This window comes from Mesocricetus auratus, unplaced genomic scaffold (assembly GCF_017639785.1).
Source record: "Mesocricetus auratus isolate SY011 unplaced genomic scaffold, BCM_Maur_2.0 Super-Scaffold_100007, whole genome shotgun sequence".
NCBI classification, from domain to species: Eukaryota; Metazoa; Chordata; class Mammalia; order Rodentia; family Cricetidae; genus Mesocricetus; species Mesocricetus auratus.
This window is the reverse complement of record NW_024429191.1, coordinates 53,963,963-53,983,025: the sequence shown is the minus strand read 5'-3', so window position 1 is coordinate 53,983,025 and position 19,063 is coordinate 53,963,963. Positions and strand designations below refer to the sequence as shown.

Below are 19,063 nucleotides of genomic sequence, written 5' to 3'. Positions count from 1 at the left end.
GCAACCAGGTTCAGAAATTCACCCAATAGGCGCTGAGATGCTCTGATGGATTAGCGAGAAATCCAATGGATGTTGCGGTCCGCTCCTGCGGGGGCGGGTGTAAAGGTGGATTTCATTGCGAGGGGTGTGGCCAGATAGACTCGCGCTCCGCCTTCCGCCAGTCTATTTTGGTGGCCTCCAATAGAATTGATGTTTAATTGGCGATTGATGTTGCTCTCTCAAAAACCAAAGCCATTACAATTTTAAGAAGTTTGCTTACGATGCACCTTTTCCCTGTATTTACTCCGATGAATTCAGAGCTGATAGGTAGGCTCCAACTCAATGAATTCTTTGTTCTACTGTTCATGCATTCTTCACATTAGCGTTAAAGTACCCGCTATGTACCAAGCAGTCACACAACTCTTGGAAGCCCAAAGCAGCAGGAAGACTGACAAGAAAGATCTGAGCCGGGCGTTGGTGGCACACGCCTTTACCCAGCACTCGGGTCGCAGAGGCAGGCGGATCTCTGTGAGTTTGAGGCCAGCCTGGTCTACAGAGCGAGTTCCAGGACAGCCTCCAAAATAATACAAAGAAATCCTGTCTGGCCGGGCGTTGGTGGCGCATGCCTTTAATCCCAGCACTTGGGAGGCAGAAACAGGCAGATCTTTGTGAGTTCGAGACCAGCCTAGTCTATAAGAGCTAGTTCTAGGACAGCCTCCAAAGCCACAGAGAAACCCTGTCTCAAAAAAAAAAGAAAAAAAAGAAAAAAGAAAAGAAATCCTGTCTCGAAAAACCAAAAAAAAAAAAAAAAAAAAAAAAAAAAGAATGCAAGATATGGCTGGACTGGGAATGTACCTCAGAGTGGCTGCCTAGTGTACAGGAGACCCATGGTTCATTCGATCTCTAGCAACTACATAGACTCCTGGAGCTCCACTACATAGCACTCTGGGTGAAGGCAGCAAAATCAGAAATACGAGGTCTGGGACTGGAACGATGGCTGAGTGATTAAGAGCATTGGCTGTTCTTCTGAAGGTCCTAGTTCGATTCCCAGCATTCACATGGTAATTCATAACTGTCTATAATTCCGATACTAGGGGATCTGATACCCTCTTCTGGCCTCTGTGAACACTGCACACACGTAGTACACTTGCAACCTCTCAGACAGTGATGGTGCATGCCTTTAATTCCAGCACTCAGAAGGCAGAGGCAGGTGAATATCTGTGAGTTCCAGACCAGCCTAGTCTACAAGAGCTAGTTTCAGGACAGACTCCTGTCTTGAAACAGAAACCCTGTCTCAAAAAATAAAAACAAAACAAAAAAATTGCAACCAAAACACTCATACACATAAAAAATTTTTTCCAAGACAGGGTTTCTCTGTATTGTTTTGGAGGCTATCGGTCCAGCCCAGCCTCGAACTCGCAGAGATCTGCCTACCTCTACCTCCCGAGTGTGTGCCACCACTGCCTGGCCAGGGCAAGGATTTTTTAGTTTAATGCTTACTTATTATAAGTGAGGCACTAGAGTTAACAACTGGTACTTCAAACAATGAAATAAACTAAAAAATTAAAAATCCTTTTAGTCAGCCGGGCGGTGGTGGAGCACACCTTTAATCCCAGCACTCGGGAGGCAGAGGCAGGCAGATCTCTGTGAGTTCGAGGCCAGGCTGGACCGACAGCCTCCAAAACAATATAGAGAAACCCTGTCTCGTAAAATTAAATAAAAAAAGAAGAAGAAGAAGAGAAATTACTCCATAGAAACAGTCCACAGATGAGCCTGGCGATGGTAGCAAGTCTAGCTTCAACATTGTTATGGTCACTATAGCAAAGTCCTTGTAATGACAGTTACTGTGTGTTAAACATCATTCCATGTTCTGGTAAAGTTCCAACAAACTCTGTAGTTCCATTAATATTATTGCATAAATGTCAAGTTTCTAATTTGATTGTCATGCTATGGTTATGTATAAGTGTTCAGAAGCTGGAGAGGTGGCTCTATAGTTAACAGCACTTGTTGATCTTGCAGGGGACCTGGATTTGGTTCCTACCTACATGACAACTCCTAACGACCCGTAACTCCAGCTTCAAGCAATCCAACACCCCCTGCTTGCCTCTACAGGCACCTGCATGCATGTGGTGCGTATACATACACTCAGACACTCACAAATACACATAATATAAAAACAAATATATCTTTTTTTTGAGACAGGGTTTCTCTGTGGCTTTGGAGCCTGTCCTAGAACTAGCTCTTATAGACCAGGCTGGTCTCGAACTCACAAAGATGTGTCTGCTTCTGCCTCCCGAGTGCTGGGATTAAAGGCATGCACCACCAACACAAATATATCTTTTTAACAGTGTCAAAATTTATTTGATTTTTTCTTTTTGGATACAGGGTTTCTCTGTGTAGCCCTGGTTGTCCTGAAACTTGCTATGTAGTCCAGGCTGGCCTTAAACTCCGAGATCTGCCTGCCTCTACCTCCCAAGTGGTGGGATTAAAGGTGTTCCACACCACTGCCTGGCAAAACTTTTCAAACTAAGTGAATAGTGTAGAGAAACTCAACATATTGTTTTCCCTTTTATTATCAACTTTTAAGTTGATACTTTAAATCTATATTTTATTGCTATGCCAAGAAATATTTTTTAAAGATTTATTTATTACATATTCAGTGTTCTGTCTGCATGTATGTCTGCATGCCAGAAGAGGGCACCAGATCTCCTTATATATGGTTGTGAGCCACCATGTGGTTGCTGGGAATTGAACTCAGGACCTCTGGAAGAACAGACAGTGCTCTTAACCTCTGAGCCATCTCTCCAGCCCCCAAGAAATATTTTAACACACAAAATGTCTGTACAATCTTCTGAACCACATTACTGAGACAATATCATTCCCTGGAGTTCATTCATTTTAAAGTGTACAATTTTTTTTTGTTTTTCGAGACAGAGTTTCTCTGTGGCTTTGGAGCCTGTCCTGGAACTAGCTCTTATAGACCAGGCTGGTCTCGAACTCACAAAGATCTGCCTGTCTCTGCCTCCCAAGTGCTGGGATTAAAGGCGTGCGCCACCAACGCCCAGCTAAAGTGTACAATTTAATGAGTTTTAGTATGTCTGTTGTGTTATTACCATTATTTAATTCTAGAATATCCTCATCATTCCAGAAGGAAATGTTGTAACCATTAGAATGCCCCATGTCTTCATCAGCCCCAGGTTTGTGTCTTGGAGTTCACATGTTTGGTTATTTTTTGTTTGTTTGTTTGCTTTTTGAGACAGGGTTTCTCTGTATTGTTTTGGAGGCTGTCCTGGAACTCACTCTGGAGACCAGGCTGGCCTCTAACACACAGAGATCCACCTGTCTCTGCCTCTGCAGTGCTGGGATTAAAGGCGTGCACCACCAACACCCGGCTAAGAGGAAATGGAGGATGTGGGCATCAACCCCACTACCTCTCGATATTTCTTAAAGGCATATTGTTGAGCATCGAAGTCCTTTGTGACTGGCTTCTTTTACTCAGCATACTGTTTTTAAAGTTCACACTTGTTTTAGCATGTGTATCTTCTTTAAAGAAATGCCTATTCAGATCTGGGCAGTAATGGCACAAAAACCTTTAATCCTAGCACTTGAAAGGCAGAGGCAGGCAGATCTCTGTGAGTTCAAGGTCAACCTGGTCTACATAGGTAGTTCCAGGGCAGCCAGGACAGTTACCACAGAGAAACCCTGTCAGGAAAAAACAAAACAACAACAAAAATCAAATGTCTATGTAGTATCATATACCTGTACTATTTACACTGGGGGACAGAGTCAGGGGAATTGACAATGAGTTTTAAAAGTGGATATGAAGAGATGATTACTCCAGAGGATTTAGATTTGATTCCCAGCACCCACATGGCTGCTCACAACTATCTGGCCCAATGCCCTGTTCTGCCTTCCTCGGGCACCAGGCACACAAGTGGTCCAGAGATACACATGTATTCAAAACAACCAAACACAAAGTATCAAATAAAAGAAAAAATGACAAGGATAGTCTACTCGGTTCTGTTCACTTCTTTGTTGAGACTCTGCTCCAGGTTGTTCTCAGCCTCTTGGATGCCTATGTCTCTGTTTCTGGGTGCTATAATGACAAGTACACACCACCATGCCCAGCTCTGCACTTCTTTAAAAGACAGATTTGAAGTGGGCATTGGTGGCGCATGCCTTTAATCCCAGCACTTGGGAGGCAGAGGCAGGTGGATCTCAGTGAATTCAATGCCAGCCTGTTCTACAAAGTGAGTTTCAGGACAGCTAGGACTGTTACATGGAAAAACCCTGTCTCGAAAACCCAAAAAACAAAACAAAACAAAAAACCTATGTGGTGGCTGTAGCTGAGTTATGGGTCCTCTAAATGGAGATCCTGGGGTGGGGTTTTCTTTTTTTTTTTTCTTTTTCTTTTTCTTTTTGGTTTTTTGAGACAGGGTTTCTCTGTATTGTTTTGGAGACTGTCCTGGAACTGGCTTTGTAGACCAGGCTGGCCTGGAACTCAGAGATCTGCCTGCCTCTGCCTCCCGAGTGCTGGGATTAAAGGCGTGGGCCACCAACGCCCGGCTGGGGTGGGGTTTTCACAAGATGGTTGGTGAATTCCTGCTAAGGAGACTTGATGAAACGGTTTCTTTTTTTCTTTTCTTTTTCCTCCTTTTTGTTTGTTTGTTTCATTTTTTTTTTGTTTTGTTTTTTTTGTTTTTTTTGAAACAGGGTTTCTCTGTATAACAGTGCTGGCTGTCCTGGAACTCACTCTGTAGACCAGGCTGGCCTGGAACTCACTGAGATCCGCCTGCCTCTGCCTCCCCAGTGATGGGATTAAAGGTGTGTGCCACCCACTGACTGGCTGTGAACACAGTTTCTTAACAGAGGTCAGGGGCCAAGACAATTATCAGAACTCTTTTCTTCTCTCTTCTTTTCTTTTCTTTTCTTTCTTTTCTTTTTTTCATACAGAATCCCATACAGACCAGAAGACCAGACTGCACTTAAATCTGCTATGTGGCCAAGGATATTACTGAACTTTGATCCTTCTGCCTTTCCTTCCCAAGAGGCAGATGGATCTCTGTGAGTTCAAGGCCAGCCTGGTCTACAAAGTGAGTTCCAGGACAGCCAGGACTGTTTCACAAAGAAACTCTGTCTTGGAAAATAAACAAACAAACAATGAGGGGGGGGAGAGGGAGAGAGAGAGAGGGGGAGGGGGGGGAGAGAGAGACAGAGAGAGAGGGAGAGAGAGAGAGACAGAGCAGCCAGTAAGCAGCTCTGTCACCTCCTGCTTCCAGGTGCCTGTCCTGCTTGCGTTCCTGTCCTGACTTCTCTCAGGAATGGACTTGCTGTGCAAGTGTAAGCTGAAATAAACAGTTTCTTCCCCACATTGCTTTTGATCATGGTGTTTTTTTTTAAGATTTATTTATTATGTACACAGTGTTCTGCCTACATGCTAGAAGAAGGCACCAGATCTCATTACAGATGGCTGTGAACCACTGTGTGGGTGCTGGGAACTGAACTCAGGACCTCTGGAAGAACAGGCAGTGCTCTTAACCTCTAAGCTCTCCAGCCCCAGTCATAGTGTTTATCACAGCAGTAGAAACCCTAACTAAGACACCCAGCACAATTTATAGAAAAGGTCATTCTTTTAGCATTGAGATGCCTGGATGCTTTTGTCTGAAATCAGCTGGCCATGTGTCTATTTTTTTAAAACATTTATTTATTTATTATGTATACAGCATATGTCTGTATGCCCACAGGCCAGAAGAGGGCACCAGATCTCATTACAGATGGTTGTGAGCCACCATGTGGTTGCTGGGAATTGAACTCAGGACCTCTGGAAGAGCAGGCAGTGCTCTTATCCTCTGAGCCATCACTCCAGCCCCCACGTGTCTATCTTTACTTCAGTGCTACTCACTGATGTACTTGCTTGCCTTTATACTCTCTGTGTTATTGCTGCACATGCATGTAAAAACTACTTCAGTATAAAAGTTACTAATCTAATTTTTAGTTTTACTTATTATTTTGTGTATGAGAGGGACATCCTTTCCATGGCACACATATAGAGGTCAGAGGACAACTTCAAAGTGTTGGTTCTCTCCTTCCACTGTTACGTGGGTTCCAGACAGTGAACTCAGGTCTCCAGGTTGACAAAGCAAACTTTTTTACCTGCTTAGTCATCTAGCAGGTTCTTGTCTGTTTGGTTTTGTGATGCTGAGAATTGAACTTGGAGATCAGCAGTGGTGGCCCATGCCTTTAATCCCAACACTCCAGAGTTCAATTCCCAGCAACCACATGGTGGTTCACAACCATCCATAATGAGATCTGATGCCCTCTTCTGGCCTGCAGACATACATGGAGGCAGGATGTTGTATTCATAATAAATAAATAAATCTTTAAAAAAGAAGAAGAAAAGAAAAGAAATAGAAGCAGCCAAGCGTTGGTGGCACACGCCTTTAATCCCAGCACTCCGGAGGCAGAGGCAGGCGGATCTCTGTGAGTTTGAGGCTAGCTTGGTCTACAGAGTGAGTTCCAGGACAGCCTCCAAAACAATACAGAGAAACCCTGTCTCGGGGGGGGGGGAGAACTGGGGTTGGAGAGATGGATCAGCAGTTAAGAGCACTGGCTGATCTTCCAGACATCTTGAGTTTACTTTCCAGCAACCACATGGTGGTTCACAACCATCTGTAATGAGATTTGGTGCCCTCTTCTGGCCTGCAGGGATACATGCAGGCAGAACACTGTATACATAATAAATAAATAAACCTTTAAGAAAAAAGGTTAAAAAAAAAGAAATAGAACCATGGGGCTGGAGAGGTGACTGCTCTTCCAGAGGTCCTGAGTTCAATTCCCAGCAACCACATGGTTGCTCACAACCATCTACAATTCAATCTGGTGCCTTCTTCTGGTATGTAGGCAGAATGCTGTATATGTAATAAATACATCTTTAAAAAAAAAAGGCATGCACCATTGTGTCTGCTTTAAAAAAAAAAAGAAATAGAACCATGGGGCTGGAGAGGTGACTGAATGGTCAAGAGCACTGCTGCTCTTGCAGAAGACCCAGGTTCAGTTTCCAGCACCCACATGCTGGCTCACAACCCTAGTAACTCTAGGGGATCAGACACCCTCTTCTGGCCTTCTCAGGTTTCTGTTTACACATAGCAAACATTCACACAAACACATGCAACTAAATAAAAATAAAACCTAGAAGGAAAGAAAGAAATACAGCAATAGTTCTGGGAATGTAGCTCACTGGCAGAGTGTTTGCCTTGTATACATAGGGTCCTGGGTTCAATCCTCAGCACCACAAAAAAAAAAAGAAAAGAAAAGAAAAATAGAACCAGGTGTAGTGGCACACTATAGTGTAGCTGTTTCTTTTCAGGTAGACTTCATAGACCAGCTGTGATCACTCACATGCAATCCTAATGAAAAACCACAAGACTCACTCTGCCACCCCCAAGGTTATATAGCAAGTAAACATTGCTGGGAGAAGTGGTGGAAGCCTTTGGTAATGCATTTTTTGCCCCTGAGTCATCCCTGTTGGGGATGGAGTTCCTAGAAACAGAGATGTCCAAGGTTACCCATGCTCTTATAAGAAGCCCTGATAACATGAGGTCGCCAAGTTAGCCTGGAACAGAATCTCCTTTGGTTTGTCAATATCCTCTCTATCTGGGGTGGATAGACATAACAAAGAAGAAAAAAGAGAAAGTTGGGCTGACAAGATAAAGGAGCTTGCTACCAAGGCTGACTGTCCCACCCTTGTGACCCACACAGCAGGAGGAGACAACTGACTCCCTCCAGTTATCCTGTGGACTCTACACACATGTGCTGTTGGTGCTCACACGTGTGCTGTGGCGTTCACATCCAGGTGCTATTGCTGTTCACACACAGGCTGTGGTGTTCATGCACATGGGCTCTGACACTCAGGCTTCCCCCCAACAAATAAACAGATGTGATTTAAAACATTGAAGAGAGAAAGCAAGGAAGTCTCATGAAGCTTATGACAAAGATTTGCTAACAGGGACAGGACCTTCTGTTCCTGCCTCCTCACAAGGAGGCCAATTTCAGACTGTGCCATGATGCATGTCTGTGTTTCAGTCATGGAGACTTCAAAAGTGCCCTGGGCTACACAGTGAGACTGTGTTTAAAGGTTGTTCACTGACTTAACTGATTATTTTAGTATGCATTTCCACATCACATTTATGGTATTTCCCAACAAATAAGCATGGCTTCTTTTTGAACCTTCACTTTCAGGAGTTACTTATTTATTCACTTTCCCCAGTAGAAAAGGGACAGCTCTAGTCTCAAAAACAAATAAACCAAAACAACAAACAATCAAGGGTGAGCTAGCACTGCATCCCTTTATAATGATGCAAAAATGGACTTTGTTTGAGTTAAGGTCTCCCTATGCAGTCCTGGCTGCCCTGGCTATGTAGACAGGCATTTACCTCACAGACATCTGCCTGCCTCTGCCTCCAGAGTGCTGGAACTAAAGGTGCATGCTACCTTGCTCGGATCAAAATTTGATTTCTACTAATTTATTTATCGGCATGGGGGTCTTTTCTAATCCAGACTGGCTTCAAACTTGAGAGAAGCGGATGACTTGACCTCTGACCCTGTCGCCTGGGGTTTTTCAAGTGCTGGGCTTCTAGCCCTGCCCTCCCATGCCTGGTCTATGCAATCGTGCAGTGCTAGGGATAGAATCCAGGGCTTAGTGCGTGCTAGACAAGTACTCTACCAGCTAAGCTACCACCCAGGCCAGTGACTAACATCGTCAATTTCACTCATACTGGGAGAAGCTGGGAGCGGGAGGGAATACATAGAACGCTGGAGAAGAGTTGTCCCCGTAATCAGGGGACTGATGTAAGAGATTTATTTCCAGTTGGAGACTAGTGAAAGGCGAAAGAAAGAAGCATGAGATGGCTAATAAGCTGGAGAGAGCTGTACAAAGAGTAAAGCAGATAGGAAGGATCACATGAGGAAGGAAGACAGGGTTTCTCTATGTAGCATTGGAGCTCACTCTGTACATCACCCTGGTCTCAAACTCACAGAGATCCACAAACCTCTGCCTCCCGAGTGCTGGGATTAAGTAAGGCATTTGAGACAGCCACCTAAACAGCTTTGCTTTTATCTTAAGGAGGAAGCTACATGGATGCACTTTATACATGTATAAAACTGTCCTCAAACAACAAATGCAGTAAGAGTTTAAAAAAAAAAGACAATAGGGACACGTCTCAGCGGTGGAATACGTGCAGTGCTCTGGGTACCCTGTTCCTGATACACAGGTACTCACAGATACACAGGTCACTGGATAGTCTCAAGCAGGGAAAGACATGATAGATTGACTTTTTTTTTTTTTTTTTGGTTTTTCGAGACAGGGTTTCTCTGTGGCTTTGGAGGCTATCCTGGAACTAGCTCTTGTAGACCAGGCTGGCCTCGAACTCACAGAGATCCACCTGCCTCTGCCTCCCGAGTGCTGGGATTAAAGGCGTGCACCACCAACGCCCGGCTGATAGGTTGACTTTTTAATAATCACAGACTGTGGAGAATATCTATAAGGCTGGCATTGTCACTCTGGCTAGAACTGATGATTATCTAAATGAGAATGGGACAGCAGAGATGGAAAGAGGCAGGGATGTGAGAGCCATTCTGAACCTGGTGATTAACTACATGTGTATAGGGTCTACAGGGGTGGGATACCTAGAGAGGAAGGCCTATGTTCCTAATTTACATAATGAGCCTATGGTAGTTGGTACGCACCGCTTGGAAGATGCTGGAAAGGGTGCATGGGTAGAAAGGTTCTGAGTGAGGTTCTGACAGCCCCTTTGATGTCACGATGCAACAAGCCAACCCTCCCCATGTAGTCCATTCCTTCCCAGGCTACTGGTCCTTAGGATCACCTGTCTCTATACCCATCGCTCTCATTCTATCCTTGAATGACTCCCACTCCTCAATTTAACAAAATGCTGACTGTGGCCTCCTGAGGCCAGGGATCTGTCTCATTTACTCATTGTTATTAAGCCTCACCCTGCTTCCTTGGACATAGTGGGTCCTTTATAAATATTTGCTAAAAGGGGAACACTTGGAATGACGAAATAAAATGACACTGCTTCCTTATATCACAGTAGTTGCACTTGACAGTTTGTAAATATTTCAAAAACCCATTCAAAGTGGATCAAAGACCTTAATTTAAAGCCCGAAGCACTGAAACTTCTAGGAAAAAACATGGGGGCATACCCTTAAAGATATCGATATATGCAAGAACATTTTGAATAAAACACCAACAGCACAAGAACTAACCATCATCAACAGAAAATAAAAAGTTGCTGTATGTCAAATGAAACAACAATCTTTCCCCTCCCCCAATTCTCTGTGTAGCCCTGGTTGTCCTGGAACTCACTCTGTAGACCAGGCTGGCTGTGAACCCACAGAGATCCACCCACCTCTGCCTCCCGAGGACTGGGATTAAATGTGTGCACCATCATCACCTGGCATGCATTTTTTTTTTGTTTTTGTTTTTGTTTTTCGAGACAGGGTTTCTCTGTGTAGCTTTGGAGGCTGTCCTGGAACTTGCTCTGTAGACCGGGCTGGCCTCGAACTCACAGAGATCTGCCTGCCTCTGCCTCCAGAGTGCTGGGATTAAAGGCGTGCACCACCAACACCCGGCCTCCTGGCATGCATTTTTAAGACTGAATATACAGGAAAGAAATGCTACTGCAGCTGCCTTACGCTATGCAAATTTCTCATCTGCCATCTCCCTAGGGTCCCAAGAATCCCTTGGATCACTATGGGGGAGGGGCACATTTGGATTGGGCAGAGATTTAGATTTAGGAGAAGGAAGGGCAGAAGGTTGGACATAGTGTGCTCAGACAAGTGGTTAGAGTAAGCAGGTGTGTTTGTGGAAGCTTATCTGCCTTCCTCTTGCACTGCCTGAACTTGAGATCTGCAAGTCTCTCAGCCACTGGGACTGGCACAATTGACCAGTGAAGGTCATGGAGATGAAGAAGTTCTCTCAAGGGCATGAGCAGGCGAGCCTGAGTGAGAGGGCAAAAACTAATTGAAAAATCTGAGGCTGGAGACAGAGCTCAGCAGCTAAGAGCACGTGCCGCTGGTGCAGACGAACTGGGCTGTATTCATTCTCTGCACCCTCACTGGACTGATTGGAGCCCTTTGTGACTCCATTTTCAGAGGATCCAACAAACACCTTCTCCTGGTCTTTGAGGGCATCAGGAATGTGCACGATGTGCATACATACATGCAGGCAAACATTCACACACATAAAACCAAATAAACCATGAGCCAAGAGTGGTCCACACCTCTAATCCTAACTCCTGAGAAACAGAGGCAAATGGATTTCTGAGATTTGAAGTCATCCTATTCTATATTGTGTATTCCAGGACAGCCAGGGCTACATCACAAATACATGCAGTCATTCCCTGGAATGTCAGATGTTAGCCCAAGACTTGTGTTTTTGGTGGTGGTAGGCAGGGAGCCCTTTCCAGGACCCTCCTGTTGTGCTGTAAACACACATGGTGTGTTTATCTCTGAAGAAAGACTCCCTGAGACCCAGAGTCGCATCTGTGTCCAGATCCTGCAGGAGGTGTGTCTACCATATCAGAGCAGGTACTGCTCAACAATGCCAGCTTCAGCGTGGGTCACGTCTGCAGAGGGAAGCTGAGTCGACACCACCCTGGAGAGAGACTGCAGTCTTGAAAAGTGCAGAAATCAATAGTTGCTGAGTTGGTCTGGCTGACTTTCAAACTGAAACATCCTGATATGGAAACACATTTCGAGGTAATTTATCTGAGCTGATGGGTCTTTGTCACTGGTGCCTTGCTCTTCACTTTGGAGCTTCTCCACTCTCAAGTCTACTCATACCCACTCACATAAGTCGGAGGGTGTTTCCTTTGAGTCTCATCTTCTCAGAGTCTTCACTGACCATTCTCCTCTCTCTGTCTCTGTCTCTGTCTCTGTCTCTGTCTCTGTCCCTCCCTCCCTCCCTCCCTCCCTCCCTCCCTCCCTCTCTCTCTCTCTCTCCTCTCTTCTCTGTTTCTCTGTAGCCCAGACTGCCCTTGAATGTACCTGAACTCCTCATCCTCCTCAGACTCCCAAGGGCTAGAATTATAGGTGTATGTCCTTGGATTTGCTCATTTATTTATTTAAAGATACTACTTATAATTTTAAAGATGGATTTGTCTATTATGTATATAGTGTTCTGCCTGTTTGTATCCCTGCAGGCCAGAAGTGGTAACCATATCTCATTATAGATGATTGTGAGACACCATGTGGGTGTTGGGAATTGAACTCAGGACCTCAGGAAGAGCTGCCAGTGCTCTTAACCTCTGATTCATTTCTCCAGCCCTAGATTTGTTCTTTTAAAAATAACATTTTTTGTTTATTTTATTCATTTTACATACCACCCACAGTTCCTTAAAAATGGCCTTACATTTCCTGATGTATTTATTTCCTGATGGTGTGTGTGTGTAGGCGCACATGTGTATGCATGCCTGTGGGGGTCAGAGGATAACCTGTTCTCAGTCTTCACAGTTTCAGTAAAAAGCACCTTTACTTGCTGAGCCATCACACAGGACCTGGGTTTGCTTTGGTTTCTTTCTTTTTTCTTTTTTGGTTTTTCAAGACAGGGTTTCTCTGTGGCTTTGGAGGCTGTCCTGGAACTCACTTGGTAGTTCAGGCTGGTCTCGAACTCACAGAGATCCGCCTGCCTCTGCCTCCCGAGTGCTGGGATTAAAGGCGTGCGCCACCAACGCCCGGCATTCTTTCTTTCTTTTTTCAATTCTTACATTTTCCCCCTTTAGGAAAAGAGGACCCATGCCACACTGCAGAAAAGAACTTGTGAGAGTCTATTCTATGTTTCCATCATGTGGGTCCTGAGGATCAAACTCAGGTTGTTAGGTCAGGTGGTGGTGATGCACACCTTTAATCACAGCACTCAGGAAGCAGAGGCAGGTGGATCTCTGTGAGTTTGAGGCCAACCTGGCTTATAAAGGGAGTTCCAGGACAAACTCCAAAGCTACACAGAGAAGCCCTGTCTCAAAAAACAAACAAACAGACAAAAAAACAAGGAGAACATGTTAGCCTGGCCTGGTGTGGTGGTACAATTCCATACTCACAGGTCTAGGTCCTAGGAGGTAGAGTCAGGAGGATCAGGAAAAAAATCAACGCCAGTCTCCACTCCATCCAAGCCAACTACAAAAGGGGGAGGGAGAGGCAGAGAAATCTGTAATAGGAAACCCTCCCAAGTCAAAGCCTCCACAACCCACATCATATTGCAAGCCAGGATACCACTGAAGCCAAGAGAAATGACTCAAAGCAATCACATTCACAATAGACTAATGAAATCATTTGCATAGCAATTTATTCATGTATAATAGGGATAGTGTTCTGAGACCTAAAATGTCCATGTTCTGTCACCAGTGACGCTCCTTCCCCTCTGCTGGAAGGCAGAGTCTATAAGCAAGAGGCTGGGAGAGCACAGAGTCAGTCTTGAGGACTACTTCACCTGGCCATGGCATTACCCTGGTGACCAAACCCATATCAAAGCAAGCACCTGTCAAAGTCTACATTAGAAAAAATTCTTTGTGCTGGTCATTGAACCAGGATCTTAGAAATGCTGCAGCTACCACATCCAAATTTTCTTCTTTTTCCTCTTTGGTTTGTTTGTTGAGACAGGGTTTCATGTAGCCCAGGTTGGCCTTGAACTCCTGATCCCCTTGCTTGCCATTCCCAAGTGCTAGCACTATCAGCATGTGCCACCTTGTCAGGCTCCAGTCTTTGCCTGTTATTTTCTCTGCTTTGCCCCTGTTTTTCTGACTGTAATGGAGATCTCGTGGAATATTCTTTCTCTTTGTTTCTCAGCCCAGTTTTTCTTTTCCTCTCTCTCCATCTTTGTTCCTCCTTTTCTTTGCTTCTTTTGGGTGTCCCCTAGTTGCTTTACATGCTGTCCCCGCTCCCCGTGATTCTCCTCTGCTCTGCCTTATCCTCTGCCGCACTGCACATCTGATGCTGACTTGACCCCCTTCCCACCAGTCTCTGCCTCCCTGTTACTGTGCCTGTCGGCATCTTACTCAGCCGCCTGTGCTTTGTCTCCCTGCCATCTCCAGATCAGCAGGCTTCCTGTTTCTATACAGCAACCCCCCTCCCGCCTCTGCTTCTCAGGCCCCTCCCTCATCCCCCCTTTTCCTTCCCCACCTCTCTCTCACTCGGTTATCTCTCCATTTGCCACTAATCACCTCTATCTCTCCTGAGTCTTATTTCAATATTACCAAGTCTAGACTTGCTGGGCCTTCCTCTCTTGGGGTCCCTTTCTGTCCCACTTTATTCCTGTTTTTTTCTGCCTTCTTTGTGATCATTTCATCAACGCCATGATGTGGGTTCTTCTCAACCTCTGTAGCAACATTTCTCAATATGTCTGCTGAAGCTTTGCTCTTCCCTACCCTCCAACTCTGTTTGCCTGGCTTCTGGCTTCTCTGTGGGGTTTAATCTTTTTCTCTTCTACCCTGACCGCTATCTGTGTACTTCTGTTTCCCTCATCCTCTTTGTCTTTTTCTCCCTTCACTTTTTATAAAGCATTGCCTTTTTTGTTTTTTTGTTTTTGTTTTTCGAGGCAGGGTTTCTCTGTATTGTTTTGAAGGCTATCCTGGAACTCGATCTGTAGACCAGGCTAGTCTCTAACCCGTCTGCCTCTGCCTCCCAAGTGCTGGGATTAAAGGTGTGCACCACCAACGCCCGGCCCAGCAGTTTGTTTTTGTTTTTCCTGGTTTTTCAAGACAGGTTTCTCTGTGGCTTTGGAGGCTGTCCTGGAACTCGCTCTGTAGACCAGGCTGGTCTCATGGTTTTGGTTTTTCGAGACAGGGTTTCTCTGTGTAGCCTTGGCTGTCCTGAAGCTCACTCTGTAGACCAGGCTGGCTTCTAACTCACAGAGATCTGGCTGCTTCTGCCTTCCAAGTGCTGGAATTAAAGTCCTGTGCCACCAACACACGCCTTTTTAAAAGCCCCTCCTGCCTCTTGTTTTTGCTCCTGTATCTTTTCTGTGGGTTGTTAAGGGTTATCACTTTCTGCTCCACTATTCAGCACAAAGTAACCTTAATCTGCTCTACAGCAGTTCCTGTATCTGGACCTTCAGACTAGACCTGCAATAGCAGACTTGCTGCAGAGACAGGGAGGAGAAAGCCTTCAAAAGACTCCAGAAGAGGGTCAGTCAGCTATCCTGCTGCCTCTGGAGGGGCGGGAGGAGGGGGGAGCTCATCTATCCTGCTGTGTCTATATCTCAGTGCTTGAAACCCAGAGCCTTGAAAAGCTTTGCACTGGGTACTTCAGTCTCTCCCATGGCTCCTGGCTCTGTGCTGCCTTAGGAGACAGACCATGTTCATCTAAGAATTTTACATTTCTTTGAAAAGATCAGAAGGTACATAAAGTATTAGAAAGACTTATGCAATAGGGTTGAGTACAATCCAAGTACTTGTAGAGTAGCCTAGAGGATTGGAGGTATCAGCAACAACTGAAGTAGCCTGGCTTCTGTCTGTCACTGGCAGCTGCCATGCCCATCCCTCCTGGCAACAGATAGTTTCTTGTGCTCTCATCTCACTACCAGAATTTGGTCATAAATGAGGTCTCTCTGCCTCTGGGATGCGCACCCCCTAAGCCTGGTCTCTCTGATTCTAGAAGGACTCTTCTGTCCCACTGTCTGTCCTTACTTGGGAGTAAAGGAATTCAGTGAGCAGTAATCTAGGTCCCCATGAGGTCACTAGCACCCACATCTCTTCTTGAGTCTTGGGAAGGGGAGAGAAGTGAGTTAACTTGAAAGGTCCTGAGAGGCTGAAAATACAGTCCAGCCCTTGCTATACAGTAGATGATGCAGTGAAGGCTACCATCTCTTCTTCCCAGCTCCAGTCCCCAGTCCCCCAGACTTGACAGAAGAGGAAACCTCCACTTCTTTTTTTTTTTTTTTTTTTTTTTTTGGTTTTTACGAGACAGGGTTTCTCTGTATTGTTTTGGAGGCTATTGGTCCAGCCTGGCCTCGAACTCACAGAGATCCGCCTGCCTCTGCCTCCCAAGTGCTGGGATTAAAGGCGTGCGCCACCACCGCCCAGCAAGAAACCTCCACTTCTCTAGTCCTTCAGACTGAGAGTGGAATTGTTCCTGGTGACTGGCTCACCATCATATGTCTTGGTCTGCTGAGTCTCCTTGTGCATGAAGATAAATGGGTAGGGCCGAGACTGCAAGACATCCCTGATCAGAATGCGGATACCCAATGAGATGCTCATGGTGCCCACAGTGACCAGCCCAGTTCCACCAAGGATCACCAAAGCAAGAGCCAGCTGGCAGTGCTGCTGCAGCAACCACAGGCTCATCCATCCCAGAGGTAGAAGGCGGAAGAGGGCCAGAGTGGTCAGGGTGGCCCAACTGGTTACTTTGAAGGCCAAGGATGAGGCCTTTTGGGAAAGCAGCAGCAGCTTCCGTAGATGCAAACAGATGGAGTTCAGCTCCAGAAGTAGAGACACCATAGCGAAGCCCACAAAGTGGCCAGACAGAACCGCAGTACTGAGGCAGCTCACTACCTAGGGGCAAGGTTCAAAGTCACACCTTCATGACCTGTGTCATCAAGTCCTGACATCCTAATCCTTATTCTGGGGACTCTTAAGCATTTTGTAGGACTCCCTCCAAACCTGACCCTTATCTAGGGGGCATGAGCATCCTTCACCCAGAGGCTCTCTCACTCTGAAGCTACACTATTTGCATAGCACACCCCAGCTTTCATTCCTGGCTTTTTCCGCCTCATCCCGACACCCTATGAGTCCATCCTCTCAGCCAAACTCTGTACCAATGTTTTCCTGACCTGTTTGTGGGGGATCCAAACTCCTTGGGTGGTGCCCAGACTCCAAACTGTGGCCAGTAGTCAAAACCTCCCTCCAGTTCAGAACAAGGCTGGGAAGATAGGTTTTCAGAGGACTTTGAGGGAAGGCTGAAGAGGGGTTGGGCCCTCAAGTTGGGAGTGCTTCCTGTCTGGCCTCTCCCATCAATGTCTCACCACCAAATGATGACAGAGAAGGTCCCAAGCTTGGGCCAAGGTCCGATTCCACAGCATGTCAACTCCATCCGCCAGGAAATAACCTGTGAGCACGGGGTAGGGTTTTCAGGCTCCTCCTCAGAGCTGGTGCACTTTTCCCAGGTCCTTAATTCCTCACAGCAAACCTGCAGCAACATCTGTTCCATTCCAAAGCGGGGGAGGGACCTAGAATTCCCGTTCCAACACTACCTTCCGTGGCCCAGACTGTTCTGTACACTCACCCACTGACACTGCTACTAGGCCCACTGCCCATGACGGGTGGCCATGAATCGGGTCGGTGACCATCTGAGGATACAGCCACAGCCTGGGAAGATGGGGAGCTAAGGTCAGTTTCTCTAAGATCTAGATTCATTCTTCCCCTGGTACTCCCACCCATGCGCAACCCAACCCCGCTCCAGATTTTAAAGACCTCGCATCTATTCTAAAAGGTACCCACCCAGTGTTCCAACCTCAGTTTTCCACGCCTCATCTTCACCCCCGCCCCTCAGTGCTTCATCAATCCCCAAGTTCCGCACCCGACCAGCGCCCCTGCTCCAGAGAGCAGGCTGTGCACCAGCGAAACGAAAATGTTCCGCCACATCCAGCGGTCCCGAGCAGATTCCGGGGTGGGCAGCAGCTGCAGTCCCCAGTGCAGGCCCCGAAAAGCCGCGAAGGAGGCACCAGCCACAAGGAGCCCCCAGGATGCCATGGTCTGGCAGGTCAGCTAGGCTTCAGTTTGTGCTTTTGATCCTCGTGTCCGAGACCTCGAAGGGCTTTTCCAACCGGCTGTGTCCGGGGCTTCCTAGCCTGCCTTGCTTTCCCAGCATGTTGTAACTTTGTCTTGCTTGTCCACGCCCCTATCCCTTGGCTGGGCAGTGATTGGTGCGGTTGTGGGGCCACCACCCGTGGAGCCATATAAGCAATGGCGTCCCACACCTGCCTGGGGATAGCGATTTGGGGGGTCTCGGGCATCAAATCAAGCTCAGAGGCCTTCCTGCACAACACTAGAAGTCTTTTCCAACGACACAAGTCTCCAGACCCCTCAGAGTTACAGAAAGCGATCTAGTCTAGCCTTACCTGACAGATCTGGGGCTCCGCCCACTAACTTTTACCTGTTCTGGTTTACTCATCTTTCACCTACTGGTCATCCTTACCCACAGCCAAACGTAGAAAGCCAGCGTAGCCAACCCCTGAGGGCCCAAACCTTGCCCCAGGTCAACTTTACCTGAGAGCATGGTTAGTTAGGCAGAGGTAATTCCCTCACATAGTATTCCCCAAGCAGAAGAGTCCTTCCCCGCCCGTCCCTCGCCCCATTTTGGAGGAGTTCATTGGGGGATCCCTTCCCGTTTTTGTTTGTTTGTTTGTTTGGTTTAGAGACAAGGTTTCTCTGTATTGTTTTGGAGGCTGTCCTGGAACTTGCTCTGTAGACCAGGCTACCCTGAAACTCAGAGATGCACCTGCCTCTGCCTCCCTGCTGGGGTTAAAGGCGTGCACCACAGAGGGCCGGCTGGTTCCCGTTTTTTTTTTTTTTTTTTTTTTTATCCCTACTGGGGATCTTTATTAGGCAAGGGAGGCCAATGGAAATCACTACTGCTACCTCATACTTGCATACTTGAAACGCATTCTCCTTCCCTCCCCAGGTCTCAAGGAAAGGCCGACTCAAAAGAGATAAACACCCACAGTAACACTGTTCGGATACTAGATGGTTTGGCCTTAAGAGGAACATCTCCAGCCCCAGATTCCCTGAGGAGTAACTGGTTTTGAGCATTTCCCTTCCTTCTTACTCTGAGCCACACCTCCTTCGCTGGCTGACAGCCAGAAAGTCGGAATGCTTCCTGTGTGCAGAGCAAGTGGGTGATTCAGTCAACTGAAAAAGAAGTTCACAGGGCTGACTTCAGTGTGGCGGAGAGCACCTGCCCAGCTTGTACAAGCCCCCCCACACACAGTCAAAAAGCAATAGGTGACCTAAACATTTTTCACCAGGCCACTAGCTAGGTACAGCCCATCCTCCCACACCTAATTCTCCAAAGTTAA

General features: G+C 46.5%; 1 protein-coding gene across 1 annotated transcript; it reads right to left on the bottom strand.

The window, feature by feature from the left end:
• Window positions 1–15,960: 15,960 nt before the first annotated feature.
• Window positions 15,961–18,053, bottom strand: Tlcd2 (TLC domain containing 2). The gene is made up of 4 exons (XM_040749152.1): window positions 17,566–18,053; window positions 17,272–17,354; window positions 17,012–17,094; window positions 15,961–16,541 (listed from the first exon to the last, which is right to left on the bottom strand). The coding sequence occupies exons 1-4, from the start codon at window positions 17,736–17,738 to the stop codon at window positions 16,092–16,094; spliced, it is 789 nt and encodes a 262-aa protein (XP_040605086.1). The 5' UTR covers window positions 17,739–18,053; the 3' UTR covers window positions 15,961–16,091.
• Between the last annotated feature and the right edge of the window lie 1,010 nt (window positions 18,054–19,063).

Excerpts from the sequence above, each read along its gene's own strand:
- Tlcd2 (XM_040749152.1), bottom strand. The coding sequence starts at position 17,738 with ATGGCATCCTGGGGGCTCCTTGTGGCTGGTGCCTCCTTCGCGGCTTTT. Across the intron at positions 17,355-17,565 it reads GGAGCAGGGGCGCTGGTCGG|GCTGTGGCTGTATCCTCAGA; the intron begins GTGCGGAACTTG and ends CCATCTTCCCAG. Across the intron at positions 16,542-17,011 it reads TTCTCTGTCATCATTTGGTG|GTAGTGAGCTGCCTCAGTAC; the intron begins GTGAGACATTGA and ends CCTTGCCCCTAG.